At 36.5% G+C, this 25,928-nt stretch overlaps 3 protein-coding genes across 3 annotated transcripts; 2 read left to right on the forward strand and 1 right to left on the reverse strand.

Moving 5' to 3' along the window:
• Positions 1-6,891: 6,891 nt before the first annotated feature.
• LOC128020778 (interleukin-1 beta-like) lies at positions 6,892-9,092 on the forward strand. The gene is made up of 5 exons (XM_052607443.1): positions 6,892-7,039; positions 7,124-7,311; positions 7,938-8,099; positions 8,194-8,330; positions 8,421-9,092. Exons 2-5 carry the CDS (start codon positions 7,128-7,130, stop codon positions 8,652-8,654), a joined length of 717 nt encoding a protein of 238 aa, XP_052463403.1. The 5' UTR covers positions 6,892-7,039; positions 7,124-7,127; the 3' UTR covers positions 8,655-9,092.
• A 1,918-nt stretch (positions 9,093-11,010) lies between these two features.
• On the forward strand, positions 11,011-13,845 carry LOC128020779 (interleukin-1 beta-like). Its single transcript, XM_052607444.1, has 3 exons — positions 11,011-11,158; positions 13,428-13,494; positions 13,572-13,845. Exons 1-3 carry the CDS (start codon positions 11,127-11,129, stop codon positions 13,779-13,781), a joined length of 309 nt encoding a protein of 102 aa, XP_052463404.1. The 5' UTR covers positions 11,011-11,126; the 3' UTR covers positions 13,782-13,845.
• Positions 13,846-20,130: 6,285 nt separating this feature from the next.
• Positions 20,131-24,501, reverse strand: LOC128020780 (transcriptional activator protein Pur-beta). Its single transcript, XM_052607445.1, has one exon. The coding sequence runs from the start codon at positions 24,370-24,372 to the stop codon at positions 23,476-23,478; it is 897 nt and encodes a 298-aa protein (XP_052463405.1). The 5' UTR covers positions 24,373-24,501; the 3' UTR covers positions 20,131-23,475.
• Positions 24,502-25,928: the final 1,427 nt, after the last annotated feature.

The following is a 25,928-nucleotide window of genomic DNA, read 5'->3' on the forward strand; positions in this document are numbered from 1 at the left end:
GCGGGGTTAGACACGGGCCCATGCTCTTCCTCTAATGCTAATTTGGTAGTGATGCAATTCCTTTTGTCTAACTGGTTAGAAGACGTAAGAACCAGTACTGTATGCTTATTCACCACTTCCCCTTTGGGCAAGCCTTTCATATGATCCTTTTGAAGGGGAAGAGAGGAAATAACATTTAGGCCTGGGGAAGATCCCGAGTGTTAAATACTCCTGGGACTGTTTGGTGTCCTTTCCAATGTGACTGTTAGCCTTGAGGTTTGGTGAGCGGGTACAAAATTCTGTGAAAGGAACGGATTGCTTTACACAGCAAAAAACGCACATGTGTGTCCACTGTAATTATGACAATGGCACATTTGAATCCCACCAGAGACTCTTCACTCACTTAACTGTAGGGGACTCCCAGTCCCTACAGTCTTCATACAGCTGCCTTTAGCAAATACGGACAACTAATCTAATACCATGAAGTCCAGGTATTTGTAAGTGACTTAATTATCCAAAAGATCTCATGCGGTTACTGGTTATATTCACAGCACTTTCAGTTTCCTTATGTATTTTCCAGAGGTGGAAGTAAGTCACACATGTGCAAGTCACAAGTAAGTCTCAAGGAAGTCAATTTTTGTGAGAATCAAGCAATTCAAGTCAAGTCACTGCTTTTGTCGAGGTCCAGCGAGTCACTGTCAAGTCATACAAATGTTTAATGATTTAACTGAATGTATATATTAAAGTAACTTAAAACTACAGTAGCTATGTGCTATGGGAGTTTTATTTGCAACAAAATAAAATTGCTATATGCATTTCTACTCAAAAAGTGTCCACATGCAGCTTAATAGGATAAAAATCTTAAATAAATAAATTCAAATTTAAACTACATAGCTTAGAGGTAAATGTAACTGAAATTAGTCCAACATAAAAAGCATGAAAAATATTTAGGTACAGCTGTTTCAATATGCCTCAAGCACTGAAGAATACAATGAAAAAGTATTAAACAATTCAGGTAAAATGGTTCTATGCCACCAAATGGCATTCTTCAAACAGGCATCACCTTTATGAGACATGAACACATCATTAAAGGGATACACCACCCCAAAATGAACATTTTGCCATTAATCATTTACCTCCATGTCATTCGAAACCTGTAAAAGCTTTGTACATCTTTGGCACACAATTTAAGATATTTTGGATGAAAACGGAGGCTTGAGACAAATAAAATACACTTTCAAGGTCTAGAAAAGTATGAAAAGCATCGTCACGTCAGCGTAGTCCATCTGCCATCAGTGGTTCAACTGTAACGTTATGAAGCAACGTGAGTACTTTTTGTACACCAAGAAATAATGACTTTATTCAGCAAGTCGTCTCCTCTGTGTCTCTCCGTATAACAGCGATATATCAGCGTTGTACAATTTTGGAGAATATGAGCTGAACTCAAACTGCGTATGCTGTTCTGTGTGGGGGTAAGGGATCGATGCATTTTCATTTTGTGGTGGAGTATCCCTTTAAGTTAAAATATTTATTTTTTAACAAAAGAATAACACCAACCAGAAAAAAATATTAATAATTGAATCACACAGTCCTTGCACCTGTTTATAATTTATATTATTAGTGTGTGTGTGTGTGTGTGTGAGTAAATGAGTAAATGTGGTTTATTAATATTTGTGAGTGAATGTGGGTGGCTGTGCTTGCAAGTTTTTTTTTTTTTTTTTTTTTGTCCTCATTGAAACTATATATGTGTCATTACCATTACTCATTGTGGTTAACATCATTTTTCTGTTGAGTTCTATTTTTGTGTGTATATATATATATGTATGTATGTATATATGTATATATGTGTGTGTGTGTGTGTGTGTGTGTGTATCAGAGATGCTCACAAGTCTCTGAGCTAGAGTCCAAGTCAAGTCTCAAGTCTCTGAGCTAGAGTCCAAGTCAAGTCTCAAGTCTCTGAGCTAGAGTCCAAGTCAAGTCTCAAGTCTCTTTATTATATTAAGTCTCTGGTTATAATAAATGTTGCATCACGTACAGCGACCCATCCAAGCTGCTTAGAACACTGCATAGCTATATATAAGGAATTCAAAGCATGTAATATGTTATTATGACAACTCCATTTATTAGCATACAATATCAACTTTGATTTTGGTATATAATCAGTGTAAACAGGCTATTGCAACATGACAAAAACACCAAGAATGCTTTACTTTTAAGTTAATATCTTTTAATAGTTAATATTTTGCATTTATGGATTCAGTAATGGCCTTCTGTCTGTCCTGGCTGTATAGCTGCACACCTCTTGTCTGGCTTAAGAATGAACAAAGCTACGCTGACTTATGTTATTCATACAATACCTACTCACAAATAAACATCAAAAACAAAGCCGGCTGCAATGAATTTCTGTGCAAAACAGCTTTTACTACAAACACTTCAACACAAGAACATTGTTATCACACAAGAACATTTTGATAGAGAACCAAAAATATTTAAAGTAGATAAAATTAGAATAAATAAAATGGAAATGTCTACATACTATTACTACTGTAAACTTTGCAAATAGGACATCAGCCCCTTCAAGTCAATGAACAATAACAAAGTGGGCTGCAATGAATATCTGTGCAAAACGTCATGGCTCCGCTCCTACCCAATGACAGAGGCACGCAGGTTTTTTTTCCACTGGAGTACTCACGTGAAGGATGCGTGCACAACTAATAACTAATATCATCACGCTATAAAGGGTTGGCCTGCGCTGGGTGCGCCCCTCCCCCTATAACTGTTCTGTCTCGCGGAGGAGCTCATTTGTGTGCATCTGTGTGAAACACGCGCTCTGAAACACGCATAGGAAAAAAGAGCGACAGAAAGAACGGCTCCCCTCCAGCCGTGACTCGGCTCCCATCGTTCATGTTTATGAGCCGTTCAAAAGAATCGGTTCGTTCGCGAACGTCACAACTCTAACAGCGAGCTCATCTGACGTTTACTAAAAATTAACATTGTTCACGAGTCCCGGAGCTCGAGTCCGAGTCGAGTCTGAAGTCTTTCGAGGACGAGTCTCAAGTCGAGTCTGAAGTCACTGTTTGTGCGACTTAAGTCGCACTCGAGTCCGAGTCTCAAACTCGAGTCCCCATCTCTGGTGTGTATATATATATATATAGATAGATAGATAGATATATAGAGATATAGAGAGATATAGAGATATAGAAATAGATATATAGTGTGGGTTCTTAAATCTATAAACTTTAAATACTCTTTAATTTACCCAAGAGTATAAAGTACCTCATGACCAATTTTGTTTTACACACATGGAAGTGACGGCAGACCATATTTGGAAGTACAAACAAGGTTACATCATACTCATGTACAAGCATACAACACCGTTCAAATGTTTAATCATTTATGTGATTAAAAATACACTAAAACTATTAATATTGTGCAATGTTATTACAGTTTAAAATGTAGTTTCATTCCTGTGATACAAAGCTGAATTTTCAGCAGTCATGATCCTTCAGAAATCATTCTAGCATGCTGATTTGCTGCTCAACATACATTTCTGAATATTATCATCAACAATGAAAGCAGTTTTGCTGTTTCATGGTTTTTTTGTAGAATAATTTCATTTATTTGAAATAGAGAACTTTTGTAACAATACAAATGTCTTTACTGACATGTGTGATCAATTTAATGCATTGGTACTGAGTATAAAGTAATAATTAAAAAAAAGTTTTTTTTGTTTTTTTTTCTTAAATATTCCTGACCCCAAACTTTTGAACGGTAGGGTATATCACTATATCATCAAGACTCATTTGATTTAAACAGTTGCTCCTAGTAATATTTATATAAAATATTATAACTTACAATAATATTAGCTTATAATATTTTATCCGTCTTTCTTCCTTCACACACCCTTTCAGATTTCTGTAATACTGGACACGACAACAGGAAACAAGAATCTGAGGCTATGATGTAACTAGTATGTGTCATTTTGAGATCATATATCTAATGATGCTACACATCCTTTAGTAACACACCTAGAAAAACCGAGTCACAGGATGTCAGGATAAAGTCCAGGCCAAACTAGTTTTACAAGGGCAGAGACACTGCTGTTATTGTGGTTTATGACGCAATTTCCTGTTATTTACTAGAACGTTAACAAATCCTGATTGTCTGTTGTACGACAGAAACTTCATAGAAATACAGTAAAATTAAGAAGTTAAATTGGCAAATCCTCAGCTGTTCTTATGAACTGGCTTTCATGTCATGTTTTCTCATAATGTAAAGTTGTAGTGCTGCTGAGGTTAACATGTTATGCCAGCCTTTTGCAGAAGCTAAATGAGGAAGTTTCATAAACACAGAAATTCTGCTGGACATTCTTGCCCCAATATATTTTAAAAGCGAGTGAATGGGGATTGCATCACTAGACCACACCCCCCAAAACCCTCTCTGCTAAGGCATTTCTTTTCATAATAACACAATTTAAAAATAAAGAAAAAGAAACAAATCTAAGATCAAAAAATAAAGTTCATTAATTTAGGTTTCTTAAAGTCTGAATCAGCAAAGTAATTCAGCACTTATGCTTTAATAATATTTATTTGTCATAGTTTCATTTAAACAGGCAGTTATTAAGGCAGTGTTTAAATTACTAAAAATGAAATATAATTTTAAAGGTGCTGTATGTTATATTTTTGAATGTTCTAAAACATAAAAATAGCATAATATGTTTGCCCATATTTAGGAAGCAAGTTAACATACTTCTTTTTCCAAAAAAAACAATGCTACAGCTAGTTATTCTACTTTGAAATGTGCCTTTTGTGTTGTGTTTTAGTTTTGGTCTGTGTGAATCAGCCCGCTGATTAAATTACCCATTATTATTACAACACCCCAGGTGGGAAAACACAGCATACTTCAGCCATAGAAGCCAGCAAATGAACCCAATCTGAGATCACAGATGTAAGCTGACCTAAAAATCCTCAGCAATTCAAAAAAGACAAATTAAAATGTGGATAAATATCCTTTCATTATAAATTGCGACTGTTCCTGTTATGTATTCTCAACCTGGCAAGTAGTGACATTTTGGTCACAAATTTGTGACACTGATCATGTTATCTACATTTATAAAGATTCAAGATTTTATTTGTCACGTACAAGTTATATGACATACAACAAGCAGTGAAATATAGGTCTGGTATACTCTTTTAGACTGTGCAAAAAAAAAAAAAGGAAAAAAAGAACATTTAATACAAATAATGAAATATCCGGAAAAAAAGAAGAATTAAATACAAATAATGAAATATACAGAAATAATAAAAAGATAATTAAATACATACAATATATTAAGCTACTACTACACCACTGCTGTGTAGAAATGCTACAAAGAAACTGCTACACAGATGATGCGCAGAGATGTAAACAATATGCAGTGCAGATGAGATGCAGAGTTAGGATGTCTTAAAAAAAGTGCAGTGTGCAGAGAGTTATAGGGTAGCCCTACACTACCAGGGTCTCTAAAGTGCAGTGTGTTTAATGTTCATGTTTAGTAGTCTGATAGCGCGAGGGAAGAAATTCCTACTGAGCCTCTCCGTTTTATCCCATCAGATTAACCAATGGGTTTTCAGTGTGGGTGGAGTCTGAGGACCTTCACATCCCTAGATTTCCTGGGGTGCATGTCTTTGGGAGATCAGATCTGGAGATGCACTCATTAGAGTGCACTACTCTTTGCAGAGCTGTTTCCATACCACAATGACATGCACTGAGTCAATATGTTTTCTATAGCCTCAATCAGATGGTACAGTCATTGTCTGGCTTTTTTAACTTGAACTTGAATGTGGTTAGTCCAGGTCAGGTCCTCGGAGATGAGTACACCAAGGTATCTGAAGCTGCTAACTCTCTCCACCGGGGTCTCGTTAATGATGAGTGGGGTGTGGATCCGATGCTGCCTCTTCCTGAAGTCCACAACCAGCGCCTTGGTTTTGTTGAGATCCAGAAAGAAACAGTTTGTTTGGCACCATGATGTCAGACTCTGTACCTCATCCAGGTAGGCAGCCTCAGTGTTGTTGGAAATCACCATCACCACTGCATCATCCGCAAACTTGATGACAGAAGCGGAGGTGCGAGTGGACACACAGTCATATGTGTAGAACAAGTAGAGCAGCGGGCCCAAAACACATCCTTGTGGGACTCCTGTACTCCCTTTTCAGGTATCACGTCTAAAGTAAGTCTTAAATTTCTTTCAAGTGCAAGTAGATCTCAATAAGTGCGAACAAGTTTTTGCTAATTTTGCCACAGATTGGTGTCAGTTGTGACCAGGGCTAGTTGTCACATGGGTTATATTTAACTTATTATGTTTTCAGTTTCATAAATAATTGTTTTCTTCTGTTAATCTCATGTGTAGTTCAAAACTGTTGCAAATTAGGATACTACTGGTGAATCATAGTATTTCGAAAGCAGACAGGAAAACAAGTGACCACAAAAAAAGCAACTGTGTAATTACAATTGTTGCTGAGCAAAACAATAGGCTCATATCATTGTATTTAACCTCTTACATTTTTGTTTAATACTTTGTTTCATTATTATTTTGAAACGCCTGTAATAAGATGTTTAATGGCAACTTTGCATTATGACATGCCATATAACATTTTAGTAGAAATATTCAAAAAAAAATTTTTTTGCTTTTACAATATCTGACTGTACTTTAGGACAGTCAAAACACTTCAAACTGACTTTTAAGTAAGTGAGAACAGATTCATTGTCATCAAAGGGTTGAATCTATGTATGATTAGCATTATTATTTTTTCAATTAAAAAAATTATCTTAGAGTCATAGCGAACAGAAGAAACTGATAGTTTATTTACACTTTAAAGGATTACTTTAAAAACCTGTTTATGGTTATGATGAAATCTTGACTTGTCTTCCTTTGTTACGCTATTCTCTAAGGGGAAAATCCCGCTGCTCTGTATAAAAGCTCACTTCCACTGTCACAACTCATTCAGCCAAACACTCTCACAAGAGAAACAACGATTTAACCAGCTCAGTGACTCTAAGAGGGAACTGAACTAAACGACAGGTATGCAACGTAATGCACTTTCACATGTATCTTAATTGAAAGTCATTTCATTTTCTCACTGTTTAGTTTTATGCTTTATGTTAGAACGATGCCATGCCAATGCGACATACAAGAGGACTTCAAACTGGAGATGTCTTCGCATCCTCACAGCATGAGACAAGTGGTGAACATCATCATTGCTGTGGAAAGACTGAAGCACATCAAAGAAATCGCTCCTGGCAAGATTTGTGAAGATGCGCTGCTCAGCTTCTTCTTGGAGAATGTGATCGAAGGTACCATTAGCAAACTTTTATGCAACTGAAACTGGCTTCTGGTGGTTTGATAGCTGGTCAAGATGGTTAGAGCTGGAAGGACCACCTTAACCATAATGTTATGTTGCTTGTCAGTTTGACCCAGATTGTCAGAAATACTGGTTAACCTATTTTTTTTTATATATATATTGTGACTTTTTATGTTTATGGGTCAATTTGATGGCAAATTCTATGGTTAAAATAATATTCTTTATGCATTTTGAGGTTCTCAACTACTCTCTTAGGAGGGTGACATTTACATTTATGCATCTGACAGATGCTCATATCTGAAGTAATTGAAAGAAAACAAACAAGAATTTCAAATCCAAGATCTGGTTATAATATTGCGGAATGAGAGATTCACAAGCAGTTTTTAAAAGGCCAGTCATTTTTGACTGAGAACACCAAATTAGGTAAAGATTTACTCATACTACCTGATTTTTGATTGTATCATGTCAAATCTAATTTGGGTTAATTTGACAGTAAGATTGTACTCAGATTTTTAACACAGTACACAGGGGTCAAGCTGGTTTGTCCAGTGTTTTTTTGACTTCCAAACATTTACGCATTTGTTCTTTTTGTAATTGATGTTCTTTCTATTTCCACAGAGCGTATGGTTAATGTAGCACCCACTTACAATAAGACCAGGCAGACCTTGCAGTGCACCGTTTGTGATAAATACAAAAAGACTCTGGTACAGAGCAACAAACAAAGCGATCCTCTTCATTTGAAGGCTGTGACGCTGAGTGCTGGAACAATGCAATACAAAGGTAAATCTTTAAAACACAAGCTTTTGCATCTTAATGCATGACTTCTGAAATGTCCTTTTGACGGTTCCCCCTACACATTTTATGTTTCTTTCAGTTCAGTTCAGTATGTCAACGTACATCTCGAGTGCAACACCAAAAGACGCCCAGCCTGTGTGTCTGGAAATTTCCAACAGCAACCTCTACCTTGCTTGTACCCAGTCAGACGGTTCTTCCCCCGCTCTGATCTTGAAGGTTTGTGCAGCACAAACACATTAAACTTCCCTAAAAAAATGTTTTCCACATCCTAAAATGAGGATTTAAACATTTTTCTTATTGTTTTAGGAGGTCAAAGGCCCTCTGAACACCATTAAAACTGATGACCCGAATGGAAACGACAGCCTCCTCTTCTTCAGGAAAGAGACGGGTACAGCTTACAACACTTTTGAATCTGTTAAATTTCCTGGATGGTTTATTACCACCGCTTTTGACGACTGGGAGAAGGTGGAAATGTACCAGAGGCCAACTGAACGAATCCTAGACTTCACACTTGAGGATCAAAAACTAATCCGGACTTGATCCAGAAACACATTTTCAGAGAGTATGTACCAAGTACAGTTTATAGTCTGGATTTATTCAGGGTTGCAAAAATGCCTGAGCTGATGTACTGATGTATTGATCAGTTTTTGTTGTTTTTGTTGTTGTTGTTGTTGTCTTTTTCTATGCTCTAAATGTGTTGGGATTGGTAAATTCATTTTGAACAGCTTTATTTATTTCTAGGGCTCAAGCCCAAAGGGTGAGAGCTCTATATTTATTATTATTATTATTATTATTGTTATTGTTATTATTATTATTATTTTCCAACGTCTCTGGGACTTTTGTGGAACCCTTAACCTACTCAAAAACTCTTGGAATCTGCTGCCATAATGTTTGATATATATTATAATTTATTTTAAAATGAGAATTGTTTTACACTGCACTGATTTGTATTTTTGAATAAACAAGACATGGATGTTACTTGGTGTTGTGTAGTTAATTAAAACAACGACTTCTTCACTGTGCTTCTTTCGAACAAGATTCTGCACTGAAAAGTTGTATTTTACTTAAGACTATCATATAATTATAACAGAATACCAAAGTGCACTAACAAATAAGTCACATGTGCACAAAAGGGAAAAAGTTAAATCTTGTGCTTAGCTCTTAACAGCATAAATCAACTGCATTTATACATTTTAATGCACTGGTTGGATAAACCCAATTAACAGAACACTTATTCTTTGTTATGGAATGTCATTTACATTGCATGTTACGTTAGCTGAATCGCCCCCAAATAATCGATTAAATGGCATATTAAACATTGACAATTTATTAAGAAATACGAGGTTGGGAAATATACTGAAACTTTACAAATGTATAATTCAAATTTATGCTTGGTAAAATAACTCTTTATATATATATATATATATATATATATATATATATATATATATATATATATATATATATATATATATATATATATATATACAGGTCACAGCGCCCTCTGCTGTACTCTCTCTGGTCTTGATACAGAATTAGAAAACTAGACATGAGCGCCTCTATGTGGTAAAAAAAAAAAAAAAAAAACATTTTACTGCATACAGATAGTTCATTGAAATACATGAGAAACACAAGCCTTAGCCTAGTTTTCCTCTCGGTTCATATTGTGCCAATGATCTTTAAATTCTTGATATCAGACGATTTGTAAGTCTTTTAAATAGAGTACATAAAATGTAAACATGCCATTATATGAAATAATATATAGGTTACTTTTTTAAATTAATTTTTAATTCACACAATGAAGATATCCAACATGAAAGATACTTTATGGTATATTACTATACCGTTTTTAAAGAACCTTTGAGTACCATCTAAATGAATACAAGTATGGAGGATGATATTACATGAATATATATATAAGTGTATTGTCTTCTGATACAGACAGTGGCTGTACTTCAGCAGTGACTGCTCTTTGTGAGGGAGCCACCAGATGGCATTTGCTGGGCTCTTAATAGCAAAGGTTTTTCCCAGTTGGTTGCACATGTCCCTAAACAGATACATGATTGCTGATTTAAAATCAAAGCCATGAATGATAGACACCAGTGCTGCAGATTTTTCATATGGACTGCTTGACACGTGAGATTCATTACATTTGATTAAAGGAATAGTTCACCAAAAAATACAAAATACCTGAACATTTATTCACCCTCAGTTTTTCCAAGATGTAGATGAGTTTGTTTCATCATGGGAACAGATTTGGATAAATGTAGCATTGCATCACTTGCTCGCTAATGCAACCTCAGCTGTTCTTATGAACTGGCTTTCATGTCATGTGTTCTCATAATGTAAAGTGGCATGTTATACCAGCATTTTGCAGAAGCTATATGAGGAAGTTTCATAAACGCAGAAATTCTGCTGGACAATTGTAGCCCCAATGTTTTTTAAAAGAGGGAATTTATTTTAAAGCGAGTGAATGGGGATTGCATAACTAGACCCCAAAAACCCTCTCTGCTGAAGCATTTGTTTTCATAATAACCCAATTGTGGACATTCTCAAACTTTCTCGTCACAAGAGGTCATTAATTCATCCAGAACGTTTGATTCGTGACCTGTTTTTAAAAAAAGTTCATTAGGTGAGGTTTCTTAAAGTCTGAATCAGCAAAGTAATTCAGCACTTATGCTATAATAATATTTCTTTGTCATAGTTTCATTTAAACAGGCAATTATTAAAGGTCCTATGACATGAAAATTTCACTTTCTGAGGTTTTTAACATTAATATGAGTTCCCCTGGCCTGTATATGCTCCCCAAGTTTCTAGAAATTTGAATCGGTGTAAACTGAGATTTTTCTATCTTTCTCTGCCTTTAAGGAAAATGGAAACTCAAACGGGCTGAATCTCCTCGTTGTGACGTTGTAACGAGATTTGTTACCTCCCCTTTCTCTGCTTTGCCCGCCCAAATATTTACATATAATTCAGTCGCAATGTCAGCACAGGCGTTACAAACAGACTTTTATGATATGGATTCGACAGCACCGGCACAAACAGTGAGTAACAGTGTTCATTAATGCCTGATCTGTGATCAGTGATTTCTGATGTGTAGCTAATCATTCAAGTTCACACAGACTTTCTTTCTAAATCGTTTAATACTGTTTATGCATCAGTGAATCAAGCCAGTGACTAAACGATCAACTTCACGTTGTTTCTCTTAGTAGCATGAAACAAATCTGTTATTTAAATTGTGATTTAACTACAGAGAGCGATCAAAGAAGGCTCGCTTTTTTTCCGGAGCTGTTACACATCGCGAGTATATCTGCACACTTGCCCAAACTGCCGTTACAATGAACGGAGCTCTTACTGTATTCATGTGTTTGCTGTTAGCTGTGGTGAAAGCATTTTGTGAGAGAAAACGTGTTGCAATTATGACGAGATCACTGCATTCACGTGATAAACAGACTCTGTCTACTCAATGCTCATCACTGCAGCCTTTCATGTGATGGGGAAAAGATCGAAAAAATAAATATATAATCAACACTTCCACGATTCGTTAATCTCGACAGCTGTAATAGTAAAATATATATATATATATATATATATATATATATATATATATATATATATATATATATATATATATATATATATATATTTGAGAGGGGTTTCACATGTAATATGCATTTCGAATGCAAAGATGTCAGCCAATCACAACAGTTGTGGTTTACTCGGGAGTCTCGCAGCAAACACGCCCCTTCAAACAGAGCATTCAAGCCAGAGGGCTAATATCAGGATCTAAAAATGCTTTTTATTTCTAAATTTTAAATGTAAAAATCAAACTAACAATATAAATACACCTAAGGAAACATTAAAAAGCATTTAAAGAAAAGGAAATAATCCATGTCATGGGACCTTTAAGGCAGTGTTTAAATGACTAAAAATGAAGAAAAAAATATATAATATAATATTAAAGGTGCTGTATGTTATATTTTTGAATGTTCTAAAACATAAAAATAGCATAATATGTTTGCCGATATTTAGGAAGCAAGTTAACATACTTCTTTTTCCAAAAAAAACAATGCTACAGCTAGTTATTCTACATTGAAATGTGCCTTTTGTGTTTTGTTTTTGTTTTGGTCTGTGTGAATCAGCCCACTGATTAAATTACCCATTAGTATTACAACACCCCAGGTGGGAAAACACAGCGTACTTCAGCCATAGAAGCCAGCAAATGAACCCAGTTAGAGATCACAGATGTAAGCTGACCTAAAAATCCTCAGTAACCTATGCGTAGAGCGAGTAGAGAAGCGGGCTCAAAACACACCCTTGTGGGACTCCTGTGCTCGGTGTGATGATGTTGGAGGTGGTCTGACCCACACTCACTACCTGAAGTCTGCATGATAGAAAATTAATTCATTGAGTCCGAGGTTTCTTGGCCACTGCTGATGTGATGTGATTTTATGGGCTGTTATCTGGTTCTTGCAGTGGGGCTTGAGTAAGTCTCTGTCTTTTCAGGGATCACTCAACAAAATAACACTGCAGGTATTGTAAGTCTTAAATTTCTTTCAAGTACAAGTAAATCTTAATAAGTGTGTAGAAGTTTTTTCTGCACAGATTGGTGTCAGTTGTGACCGGGGCTAGTTGTCACATGGGTAATATTTAACTCACTATGTTTTCAATTTCATAAATAATTGTTTTCTTATGTTAATCCCATGTGTAGTTCAAAACTGTTGCAAATTCGGATACTTTTTGAAAACTTTAGTTACATCACAGTATTGCAAAAGCGGTGACCACAAAAAACCAACTGCATAATTACAATTGTTGCTGAACAAAACAAAAGGCTCATATTCTTGTATTTAACCTTCTACATTTTTGTTTAATACTTTGTTTTATTATTATTTTGAAAAGCCTGTAATAAGCTGTTTAATGGCATCCTTGCATTATGACAAGCCATATAAAATTTGAGTAGTCAAGACCTTAAGAAATATTCAGAAATACCAAGATCAAAAATTAATCATTCATTATCAAAATTAATCATACATTTTTTTTTTATTGCATCCCTAATCATTCAAACATGCTAATACTATAATAAAATGTTGTCATGCTGTCTTGAATTTAATAAATAAATAAATAAATATAAAAATAGTTTTCTTGTTCAAGTATCACTTGTTTATTTATATTATTTTTATGAATGCATTATTAAATAGTTCTTGACTAGATGATGTGTATAAAGTCAAATCTGTAATTGAAGCAGAATATTTATATTTCTTTAACTAGCTTTGAATCTACTCTAATGATGCATTTTGTTTGTTTCCTAAACAGAGCATTCGAGACAGACTCTGACAGTGCTGACTCTGATGAAATGGACTGCCCAGATTTTCTCGGCATGGTGAGTTGCTGTTAAATATACTCATGGATATGGCAGATCAATATCAAGTCTTCTAAAACATATTTATTTTTCTCCAGAGATGCCAATGCGACATACAAGAGGACTTCAAACTGGAGATGTCTTCGCATCCTCACAGCATGAGACAAGTGGTGAACATCATCATTGCTGTGGAAAGACTGAAGCACATCAAAGAAATCTCTCCTGGCAAGATTTGTGAAGATTCGCTGCTCAGCTTCTTCTTGGAGAATGTGATCGAAGGTACAATTAGCAAACTTTTATGCAACTGAAACTGGCTTCTGGTGGTTTGATAGCTGGTCGAGATGGTTAGAGCTGGAAGGACCACCTTAACCATAATGTTATGTTGCTGGTCAGTTTGACCCAGATTGTCAGAAATACTGGTTAACCTATGTTTTTTGTTTTTTTCATATTTAGTGACTTTTTATGTTTATGGGTCAATTTGATGGCAAATTCTATGGTTAAAATAATATTCTTAATGCATTTTGAGGTTCTCAACTACTCTCTTAGGAGGGTGACATTTACATTTATGCATCTGACAGATGCTCATATCTGAAGTAATTGAAAGAAAACAAACAAGAATCTCGAATCCAAGATCTGGTTATAATATTGCGGAATGAGAGATTCACAAGCAGTTTTTAAAAGGCCAGTCATTTTTGACTGAGAACACCAAATTAGTTAAAGATTTACTCATACTACCTGATTTTTGATTGTATCATATCAAATCTAATTTGGGTTAATTTGACAGTAAGATTGTACTCAGATTTTTAACACAGTACACAGGGGTCAAGCTGGTTTGTCCAGTGTTTTTTTGACTTCCAAACACTTACGCAGTTGACAACAAAGCAATTTTCTCCGAGCCTCTTTCTGCATTTGCATTCCCAGCTATAACAGATATTCAGAATGCAATCCCTGATGGAGCTGAGAACTATCACATGATTTCCTCATCGTTTCCCGAAGTTAGGTCAGTAAAACTGTTTTCGAGTACAAAAAGTAAATTATTGAAGCTGTAATTTTTTTAATGAGTGGTGTTGTTTTTCTTGTTTCAAGTGTAAAGATCAATCTACAGGTTATTTAGTGCTTTAAAACATCCTAAAGTTTAAATTTTCAGATTTTTTCTGTATAAAATTAAATAAAGTTTAAATGTCCGGAGTTACAGTGACAAAAAGTATTTATTTTGTTCCAGTGCATGCTATACTGTGAATTTCTGTGTCTTGCGTAATTTCTTACAAATGTTTATGTCATATTATACCAAAAGAATATGTCTGAGTGAGGTTCAGAAAGACAGACAGAGGTCTGGTTTTATCCAGATGTTTTTGAGAGGGACAAAATATGTTTGCAGTTACATATTAACAAGGTCACAATCAGGTATACTTAAGAAAAATAAGACTAACAGAAAAAAAATCTAGCTTAAATTGTTGTGTTACTTTCGTCCCAAACGATGGGGTTGAAAGTAACAATGTGCATTTTATGTTCAAAGTGAAATTATACTGAAGTCTTTCTACATTTCTACAAAATACCACCTAGTATTGTTAGACCACTCTTCTGAGTTACTTGCCACAGCAGAAATATATCTCTGTCTACAACATTTTCTTTAATAATGATGTTTTACTTTCACCTCTGCTCTCCCTATACCCAGCAAACAGGGGACGTTCCAAACGTCTGTTTAGGTCCGGGGTAAGTCCATAAGTAAATATTTTGACACATATACATATTTAAAATATGAGACACAAATGTTTCAGGAATTGAGGACCCAGATTAGGACACATGCTCATTCCTTGACGGTTTTATTATTATTATTATAATTAACCTCAAAAGATTGCAAAGTAAAAAGAGCTGCTAAAGTCGTATTTTGAGGTGGTTTTACTTTACAATTAAATTAGTATAATCTCAATTCAAGTGAAGAAGGATTCTGAAAGTCTGACAGTAATCAGTGTTGAGTTACATTTCCAAAGTAACCTTCCCAACACTGGACCTGACATCTTGCAACTCAGACAAAGAGAGTTGACAAAATTAAACGTAAATATAAACCCATATTAGATTTTTAAATGGTATCATTCCTTAAAACAAATTCATTTTTTAACTGTGATAATAATAGAATGCATAAAAAAATATTTGTTTTTGATTTGCAATTGATATTATTATTATTTTTGTAAAGTAATAGATTTGAATACATTGTAAAATTAAGTTAATATTAAATTAATAATTTTCATTTCTTGACATGCTGTACTCTCTCTGGTCTTGATACAGAATTAGAAAACTAGACATGAGCGCCTCCATGTGGTAAAAAAACATTTTACTGCATACAGACAGTTCATCGAAATACAAGCCTTAGCCTAGTTTTCCTCTCGGTTCATAATATGACAATGATCTTTAAATTCTTGATATCAGACGATTTGTAAGTCTTTTAAATAGAGTACATAAAACGTCAAGATGTCATTATATGAAATAATATATAGGTTACTTTTTTCATATATTATGTCATATGCAGCCCTACAGCTTTACCTGTTCACAATAAAATTAATAAGAAGAATTTCAACAATATTTTATTTTACCAAGAAAAAATAAATAAGTAAATGTAATCGGTTAAATCATTTTAATTAGTTGCATGAGTTACTGATTATATCATTATTTACAGTTTTTAGTTCACACAATGAAGATATCCAACATGAAAGATACTAACAAAAAGTACTATGCTATATTACTATCATATACCATCTTTAAAGAACCTTTGAGTACCATCTAAATGAATACAAATATGGAGGATGATATTACATGAACATATATAAGTGTATTGTCTTCTGATACAGACAGTGGCTGTACTTCAGCAGTGACTGCTCTTTGTGAGGGAGCCACCAGATGGCATTTGCTGGGCTCTTAATAGCAAAGGTTTTTCCCAGTTGGTTGCACATGTCCCTAAACAGATACATGATTGCTGATTTAAAATCAAAGCCATGAATGATAGACACCAGTGCTGCAGATGTTTCATATGGACTGCTTGACACGTGAGATTCATTACATTTTATTAAAGGAATAGTTCACCCAAAAATACAAAATACCTGAACATTTATTCACCCTCAGTTTTTCCAAGATGTAGACGAGTTTGTTTCATCATGGGAACATATTTGGATATATGTAGCATTGCATCACTTGTTCGCCAGTGGATCCTCTGCAGAGTGAATGGGTGCCATCAGAATGAAAGTCCAAACAGCTGATAAAAACATCACAATAATCCACACCACTCCAGTCTATTTACTGATGGACTGGAGTAGTGTGGATTATTTGTGGATCATTGTGATGTTTTTATCAGCTGTTTGGACTCTCATTCTGACGGCACCCATTCACTCTGCAGAGGATCCACTGGTGAGCAAGCGATGTAATAATACATTTTCAAATCTATTCTGATAAAGAAACAAACGCATCTACATCTTGGATAAACTGAGGGTGAATAAATGATCAGGTATTTTTTATTTTGGGGTGAACTATGCCTTTAAAAACAATCAACTTGTCAACTGCTATTTATGGCTCAGGTGATTGCATCAAAAGGTTCTGAAGTTTCATGAACAAAGTTTTAAATCACATGCCAAACAGGGTGTTATCCTAAATGTCAAAGGATTCCTCCCACAAACCGCCCTCCATTGTAAGTTCCTGGAGAAATACTGAATTGTTCTATTACAGGTCCCACTGCAGCAACCTGATTCCCTTTTCACACAGTGGCTGCATTGAACTGCACGAGCTGAACCCATGCATACAAAAAAACAGAGTGTCCTAAAAGATATTTCAGGTCATTCTGTGCTCTCTGCATAAAAACAAGAGTGCATATGTGCAATTTTATTTAGCATTAAAATTTTCAAAGGATTGAAATCCATAATATGGCTCCTTCCATATGAGAGGCATTAATTTAAAATTATGTGAAAAGTGTAATCATTTTTTTTTTCAGGGACTCTTCTCTTCCTCCCCCAGGCCCTTTGCATGCTCACATGCGCACGCTGCAGAATGTATGTCTCGCATTCCAGGCACATGGCAACACCAGCTAAATATAGCCTGCCAGCCCAGCAGCATGCTGGGATCAGGGTTTCTTCCTGCGAACACAGAATCCCCATCACGTAACGCCCCCTCCCTCCTCCTCTTTACACTGTCCTCTCATCTGCTCGTGTGTTCATTTCTCACCGGGGAACTCGAGCTGGTTGCCAGAGGCAGCAGTTCATTTACCGAGTCAAACGGTGTGTGCTGCTCTCCAAGGACATCATCTCAAAGTGAAGTCAACAGCATTATGTGCAGCAGGTTCATAGTCACTAACTAAAAATAAAGAATTTTAAAAAAAAATCATTACTTGAAATTGAAAAACTTAAATAAAATAAAGCAAAAAATAATTTTTAGCTAGCTGCCACTATTAACAATCCAAAACAATTTAAAAACACATTTTTATTACTTGCTATAAAAAAGCATGCACATATATATATATATATATATATATATATATATATATATATATATATATATTCAGTTAATGTTGACTTTATTTAAAGAAATATTTTTTAAGGTTTTCCTTGATTGCAATCAGCAATGAAATTAAAATGGTTCATTTTATACACACACACATATATAATGTATATAATTATACATTTGAATAATAAACTTAATCATAAGTCAAACCCATTCATAATCTTGAACAAGACATTTAAAATGATGCACCATCATGAAGTCTGACCAACGTGACATATCTGCATTTCATTAATTCAGAGAAAAACCTAAGCCCAAGCATTTCAACATTACGGCTTTTTGCTCATGATATCATGTGACCCCACCCTCCATGACCTAAATCAGAATGATGACGGACCGTCCAGTTTTGTGTCCAAATCTGGTCCACATTTAATGCTTAGAGACAGTGCCGACTCTTCGTAACCAATGAATGCTCATGTGATCACAGCAGGAGTAATCCGGGCCTGATCTGACCGAGACCTCAGCATTGCGTCGCGTCCTGGTCTGCAGGGCCACCCTGTCTAATTCCACGGGTGAGGCCGGGGCACTTTCTAAGGGTCAGCCAGGACACAGAGCATATTCCTACCTGGCATCCGCTCCAGTCTTTAAACGGGATGACTTGCATTCCTGTGAGCTCCTGTACGAATAACTGTCGTGCCAATGACGTTCACCAAATGGGCCGCAGGCATCTGTGTGGCTGGAGATGCAGCAATGTCCGTATATTACATACTGACACACTGGAATTTTTACATCACCATTACAGCATGTCTTACACACGCACTTTTTAGGTTATGTAAGTCAGGCTTTTACTTAACGTTCAAAAATATGGGGTCAGTTTTAATACTTTTATTAAGGAAGGACATCTGTCGGTGTCATTTGTTTGCTATTCTTTTGAAGAATCTGGAGCAAGAACAGATCACTGTTTCTACATAATATGCAGCACATCTGTTTTCAACATTGATAGTAATAAGAAATGTGCCTTGAGCAGTAAATCAGCAGATTGAGTAACGATGCTGAAAATTCAGCTTTACATCACAGAAATAAATTACATTTTAAAATATATTCAAGTAGAAAAGTGTTGGTAATGGTAATATTATTTCACATTATTACGGTTTTTACTCTATTTTTGAGAGTTGCTACACCAAAAGTTTGAACAGTTGTGTAGATTATGTGACATACTAACAAAAAATAAATAAAATGAAAAAGATATTTAACTTTAAAAAAAGAATGGTTTTGGTGACTGAAGGTCAATTTAACTTTCAAAAGCATGAATGTAACCCACAATCTAGTTAATTGCTTTATTGCAGTAACTTTTATTATTCAATTAACTGGCATCACATTGCAGTTAATTACTGAATTAACTAACTAATTATCTATAGTTCATGCTAATGTGCGAATATTAACCCAAAGTCTGTGTGGCCATTAATCAAGGAAAGTCATTTCAGAAATAAAGCTTTTTTTTTTCCTTTAAAAAAAATGAATTGCATAAAATAAGCACAAACTTAAATGACTTGATTTTTAGAATTGGAATAGTGTTTGCAACCTATTTTAGTCCCTTAAATGGAAATCCATTTTAGAGTTTAATATTTATTTAAAAAAATGAGCAACTGATATCATGAAAAGTGGACCTTACATACCAGAAAGGAGGAGTTTGTAGAGGAGCAGCTGAAAAATAATTAGGAGTCATTTCAGAGTGGCGTGACTCTGAAACAAGTCATTAAATCTTGAATAAAGTTTATTATTAGAAGACAATTTTTTTTAATTAATGATTTACTTTAAAAAAAAATAGGTTTGATTTTTATATTATGTAGACTAAATGGTTATTATTGTTAACTAAACCATTAAAAATATTTTGACAAAGCTGAAATAAAACTACAAATATTACATAAAAAAAAATCTAAAATGATGCCTATGTAATTAATAAATAAAAACTAAAATAAATTCAACCTATATAGTAATACTTAAAGTGATCAATAATCATTTTTAAAAATAAACTCACATAATACACTTACTAAAATTTTTAATTAAAACTAAAAATATAAAAACAAAATACAAATAAAATCTATAAATACTAAAAATCAACACTTAAACTGGTGAACACAACCGATGTACATAATCAAAACACCGCCAGGCCAGCAGTTTGCTTTCCATCATTTATAATTTCCTTTATTTCTGTTACAAACAAACATAGCATCTTCTAAATATAGACTTGTAAATCTCCAAAGAAAAAAAAAAAAAGGTTTAACCATGGGGAAAATGGAGGGCTGCCCGCTCTGATAGAGGCAGTCTATGGGACAGGGCTTTGATGGGATGGGTGAAGATACTTTGAGTATCTGAGACCTGAGCTCTTGACAGTGTCCTGCAGTAAACATGAACTCGCTCCGTAACTTCAGTATCAAGTAACAGATAGAAAATTAATCGAGCAAATATATATATATATACTGAGAATGCCAAGAACCTGAGTTTAAACCAGACGAGGGCATTCAGATGTTAAAATCTCTGCTGAACATATAAGATACTGGAAAAAATAGCTACCTTTCGATAAAGATTGTTCTATGAATTGCTGCTCTTGTGCGTATGTTCAGGTAAAGCGTGGTTGACACATGGATGCTGTTAAGAGCTCGGGTGAGTAACCTGGAATAACAGAACATTCAATCAGAAGTTTCCCAACCTTTCATACAGTTGTACAGAGGTATTGTTCATTCGAAAAGTGTGCGGATGCCCCACAGAACTGCACAAATCCCAACCTCAGAAAACAGGAAGACAAATCGGCCGATTGTGAGAGTGGGCGACGAGCCCGACAGGAAATTAACTTCTGGATGAGTATTGCTTCCTGTCCCTGACGTGGTTTTTTTTAAATGACATTAAGGCGGAAACCAAAACTTTTACAGCACATATTCTCACAAATATATTTATATATATATATATATTTAATACATCTGAAATAAACACAGCCAAGTTCAGTCGAAAGAAAATACATTTCTGGTGTTCTGCAAGAGATTTGTGCCCAATTTCATATTTTAAATGGACAGGTTAAACGAAAAAAAAAAAAAGTGCTGCGATATATTAAACTCCACTTTGAAATTTAACAGCCTAGAGTGTTTTAATGCATCTATACCCCTTCAAAGTGAAGAAAACGGCTTTGAAATGGCTTTTTGAGTTCTTCAACATGACACATTCACTAATAGTACTGATGGGTTATACAATCTAAATGAATGCACACGTGATCTACAAATGCTGCTGATTTAGACGCGTCAGCGTAACCACAAAGTGCTAAACACATGACAGGTCTCCTTCCTAAAGCGAGCTTGAACAGCGAGTCGTGTTGTAAAGCCAACTCAGCCCCGTCGAGTCCCAATTGATGCCTCCCGTCTACAAATGCTCAGTTTAGAGGAGCAACCCGAAACAGCAGCTGAGGAAGGAGGGGAAACGCAAGAATGTCCTGCCAACAGCTGCTGTGTCACGCTTTCTATTGCCGTTCAGGCACGGATGCCAAATCAAAGGCCTGTTTTAGTTTTAAGGTAACGCAGAAAACGCTGTATGCTACACGTTACAATACCAAATGACGGCTTCTACGGCCCACCGTCACGTGTAGCGAATGCAGTCTGCTGATGTAATAACATTTGCAGGAGCATGCAATCGGCTCAACAATCGGGCCCTTGTGCCTCGCCACACTATAGAGCAAATGGCACAGCTGAATCCACGGCCGCCAGGGCAGGAATGTTCACCCTCTTCATGCTTCTAGCATTAAATAACAGGCCTGCTAAGTCAGCTAAACAGCTGCTGCAATCGTGGAAGTACAGAAAACGAGTCCAGAGACTGGCATCCGTTAACAATTCTGCAGCCAACAGATAAGAATGTGTGAAAATATTTCATGACAGAGGATGCAATTCGTCTGTCTTGCATTTTAGGAAAGATCACAGCAGAACACACGACTTCAACAGCTGCCATTTAACACAAAACAGGTCAAAGGAGGCTTTACAAATCACTGTTGCACCCAAAAAAATTAAAAAAAATCTTAAATTCTTCGCCGTGGATGCAAGCGTATCGGATTTTGTGTTTTTAGTAAAGTGCATGGATGAAATGTGTTTAAAGTTAACAATCTTTCTCCATCATAACCTACTGGTCTACTTGGTTAATTTAGTAACATTTTTGGTGAAAGGCTAAACAAAAAATATTGCATTAATATAGCTGCAGATACTACGCAAGAGAAAGCAATAAGTTAAATAAAAAGGCAAATGAGAGACGGGCATGCACAGAAATGGAGACCACCGAAAAGACTTTTGATATTAATCGCGTAGAAAGAACGTAACATAACGGAGTGCATGCTGTAAACTCAAAAAGGATGTGGGAGGAGCTTGGGAGGGTGACGTTTTTCGCAAGGCTAATCTCATATACGTTCTAGTCTTCCACAAAAAAAATACACTGGACAGTCTTCCAATCCCAGCTAATTTATCTTTTTTACAAAATTAGCTTCTTGAGCTTAAATAATTCTTTCATTTATATATAATTTTTTACTTTGTGTATTCAAAAATATGCTGGTTTGTTTACGTATTCTCTGATAAAGAACAATCTCACATTAAAGTTAAAGACAACGCAAAAGGGGATGGGGTGAAAATACACTCGCCCATTTAGCTCGTTTCTTATTATATTAACTAATATCACATCACATGTCTGTTGATTTAAGCGATCTATCCTTAAATATTCAGAGGGCACTTGGACCCAAGTCTGAAAAAACTAAGCTTTCTGTATGTTGACCCCAAAACCAAAATATCCCACCGGTCCATAGTGTCAAGATAGAACACCATAAAGCAATCATTTCCATCAATTATGCCTGTAAAGAAGTCAGATTATGACTTTAAAAAGTCTCGCCATGAGCAGCGGAGACACACAAACACAAAATCAGGGGTCAAGCTGCTCCAAATCTTAATTTAAAATATTTCGACGCTCAATCAAGTTGGCCAAATAAAACTCATGTTGATGCGAGAACAAAAAAAAAGCCTAAAATAATAACTTAGGGAACATCGGTCTATAAAAGGGGAAAAAATCATCTGAGAACACAACTTCTGATGTAGGTTTAGAAAGACTCATGCTGCGTCTATAGGAAACACACCATGGCCAGTGACGGTTATATCTATACTGTATATATATAAATGTATCTCCTCTAAAAATATGTTGGACAGTATGCACCCTTATAGCCTGGTTTTATCATAATTCAGCAGCCTTAGCGCTGATGTAACAAAGGTTTAATTGCTAACCAAGAGAATTAAACCAGCTGGTTTCACAGGACAGGGCAGCATCAGAAATAAATCAAAACCCACGAGACATCCTTGGCCCCATGGCTTCAATAATAGACGACCCCCCCCCCCCCCACCCAAAACCTCACCACATTGAAACTTCACAGATCTATTTTTCTCTCGGATGAATATTTTAGTAGGCTATTTTGAGTTCAGTTCATGCACTTGTTCCACACATCTCCTGGGGTCAGTCGTCGTCCACGTCCTCGCCCTCGGACTCTTCTCTCCTCTCGTTCACCTTATCCTGGTGCTTCTCCTGGATCTCCTTCATCTCCTCGGCGTAGCGGCTGAAGGCTCCTCCGAACTTCCCCCAGGCCTTGAAGGGGATTGTGATGGAGTTCCTGTAACTGGGCTTGACCTCGCTGACCCTCAGGAACACGCCGTACTTGTTGGAGCCGACGTCGAAAAAGAACCTCTTGGAGTCCACCATGATGGATGTGCCCTCTGGGAGCTCGCCGTAGGCCACCGCGGCCCCGGGCCCCCCGCTGAGCTCCTCGTCCTCCCCGCCGTAGTCGTCGATGAGCTTTGCCAGAGCGTCTCGGAACTCGATCAAGCCCTGCGCCGGCAGCGCGATGGTTTGGCCGGCCTGCACGCTGCCTCCGGGACCGCCCCCTCCCCCGACGCCGAAGCCGGGACCTCGGTTGAGGGTCTGGCGGATGCGCAGGAACCTTCCGCGCTGGTTCTCCTTCAAGTCGAGGTAGTATTTGCGGTTCTCACGCACCAAGTACTCGCTCTTCAGAGCCCGCCGCGGGACGCCGTCATCGCCGCCGGACGACTGCGCAATCTGCTCCGGGCTGCTCGGCCCCAGCTGGGCGTAATGCTCGATGAAATCCCCGAGATAGTCGCGGAACTCGGCCGCCACGGACATGGAAAGAGTCAGGCGGCTCTTGGAGCCCCCGGCGCCCACCTCCGCTATCTTAATGAAGCGGCCCTTCGCGTTTTGCTTGACGTCCAAGTAGAAGCGCTTGTTCTGGATGTCCAGGCGCTTGGACGCCAGCTCCTGGGTCTCCTGCTCCCGCTGGACGTTTTGGAGGCCCCCGCGCTCGCTCCCGCTGTCTCCATCCGCCATCTTCAGCACCTCCATCAAACTTCTCCCTCAGAGAAACGCTCCTCTCCGTCCTTCTCCTGCATGCACGACGCACTGCTCTCAGCACCACAGCATTGGCCTCATATCTGCCAATAACAGGCGGCGTGCGCGCGCGGGGTCATTAATAGGTCTGCGCGCTTGTCATTCGGGGCGTGAGGGAGGTGCGCTCGGGCTCCATTGGTCAGAGACATTTCCTCCTCCTGTGCAGGCATTTCCTGTCCTTCTGGAGCTCAGCTAACGCTTTGAAGGAGAACGCAAAAACATAATATTTTTTTATATCATAAAAGTAATTGGCTGCTTTGTTCTGCCAGCGCAACACTGCAATACAAGTGATACAAATATGACGTGCATTTGATGTTTATATCGTAACAATATAAAATAATATAAAACTAACAAGACAGTAAGCTATTGGACTATTAATATTTAAAAAACGAATACTTTAAATTTTATGAAATTCTATCTCCTATAAAAATACATACGCCACGATGTTATCAACAACAATTTGCATAGGCTGAGAGTTGTGTGAAGTGCTAAGTATTTCTGCGTATTTTATTTTAAAATCTGACCCAGGATCAGCCGGTTTCCCACTTTTGAAAGACGAGCTTTGACGTAGACGCTGACTGTAGATCAGCTGAAATTCGACTTTATGTGAGGGATGACGTAAAACGTGACGTAGGTCTTTAATTCCCGAGTTCAGTGTGATGCATGCAAGTGATTGTCAAATAATTATCCCTCGTGAATCGTTTTTAATTGTAGATGACGATACACAAGTAACCAGCATGTAATTGTTTGAATACTACGTTTTTTTCTTTGTTTGTGTGTATATGTGTGTGTTCAAATGATTGCAAATTATTTTTAATTATCGCTCTGTCCAGCACGTTTCGCAATTCTTCATTCCAATAAAAAAGTGAAAGTTAGAATTAACTATAATAGCATAGCATGATTATAATAATATACAATTTAATGAATATGAAATCATTTTTCATTGATATCTCATTGCCTAATTCTAAGTAAAAGAGACAACTCGCTATAATAATTCACCTATTACGATTGCTCATCCTTGCATACAGTGTCTTGAATCCCCAGAAATATTAGCACAAGTTTTTTTCTACTTTAAGCTTCAAAATTACATCACAACTAATGTCATATTCCCTGCTCACTGGTCACAGCAAACAACTCTTGATTCTTAATGAAAAGTCCAATGATCTGAGATAAAATATTAATAACAAATTATGGAAAGTTTAATTAGTGAAAAAATTTAGCATATATGTTTTATTATTAATATATTTTTAATAAATATCCTTCAAGTATCTGTTAATATATGACCCTTGATGCCTTTTGTGTTTCACGGTCTGTCCATTGGTCTAAAGCAGTGGTTCTCAAACCTCTCCATGAAGTACCCCCAGCACTGCACATATGTATGTCTCCCTATATCTGACACACCCAGTTTAAGTCTTGCAGTCTCCACTAATGAGATGATGAGTTGAATCAGGTGTGATAGATGAGGGAGATTGGGGACTGGGGGTACTCCAGGTCAGGTTTGAGAACCACTG

Source organism: Carassius gibelio, chromosome A10, assembly GCF_023724105.1.
Source record: "Carassius gibelio isolate Cgi1373 ecotype wild population from Czech Republic chromosome A10, carGib1.2-hapl.c, whole genome shotgun sequence".
Classification (NCBI taxonomy): domain Eukaryota; kingdom Metazoa; phylum Chordata; class Actinopteri; order Cypriniformes; family Cyprinidae; genus Carassius; species Carassius gibelio.

What these genes read in the sequence shown, in the direction of transcription:
- LOC128020778 (XM_052607443.1), top strand. Translation starts at nt 7,128, where the DNA reads ATGCCATGCCAATGCGACATACAAGAGGACTTCAAACTGGAGATGTCT. An exon ending in CTTGGAGAATGTGATCGAAG is followed by an intron (nt 7,312 to 7,937) that starts GTACCATTAGCA and finishes CTATTTCCACAG; the next exon opens with AGCGTATGGTTAATGTAGCA. An exon ending in TGGAACAATGCAATACAAAG is followed by an intron (nt 8,100 to 8,193) that starts GTAAATCTTTAA and finishes TGTTTCTTTCAG; the next exon opens with TTCAGTTCAGTATGTCAACG.
- LOC128020779 (XM_052607444.1), top strand. Translation starts at nt 11,127, where the DNA reads ATGATATGGATTCGACAGCACCGGCACAAACA. An exon ending in CGACAGCACCGGCACAAACA is followed by an intron (nt 11,159 to 13,427) that starts GTGAGTAACAGT and finishes TTTCCTAAACAG; the next exon opens with AGCATTCGAGACAGACTCTG. An exon ending in GCCCAGATTTTCTCGGCATG is followed by an intron (nt 13,495 to 13,571) that starts GTGAGTTGCTGT and finishes ATTTTTCTCCAG; the next exon opens with AGATGCCAATGCGACATACA.
- LOC128020780 (XM_052607445.1), bottom strand. Translation starts at nt 24,372, where the DNA reads ATGGAGGTGCTGAAGATGGCGGATGGAGACAGCGGGAGCGAGCGCGGG.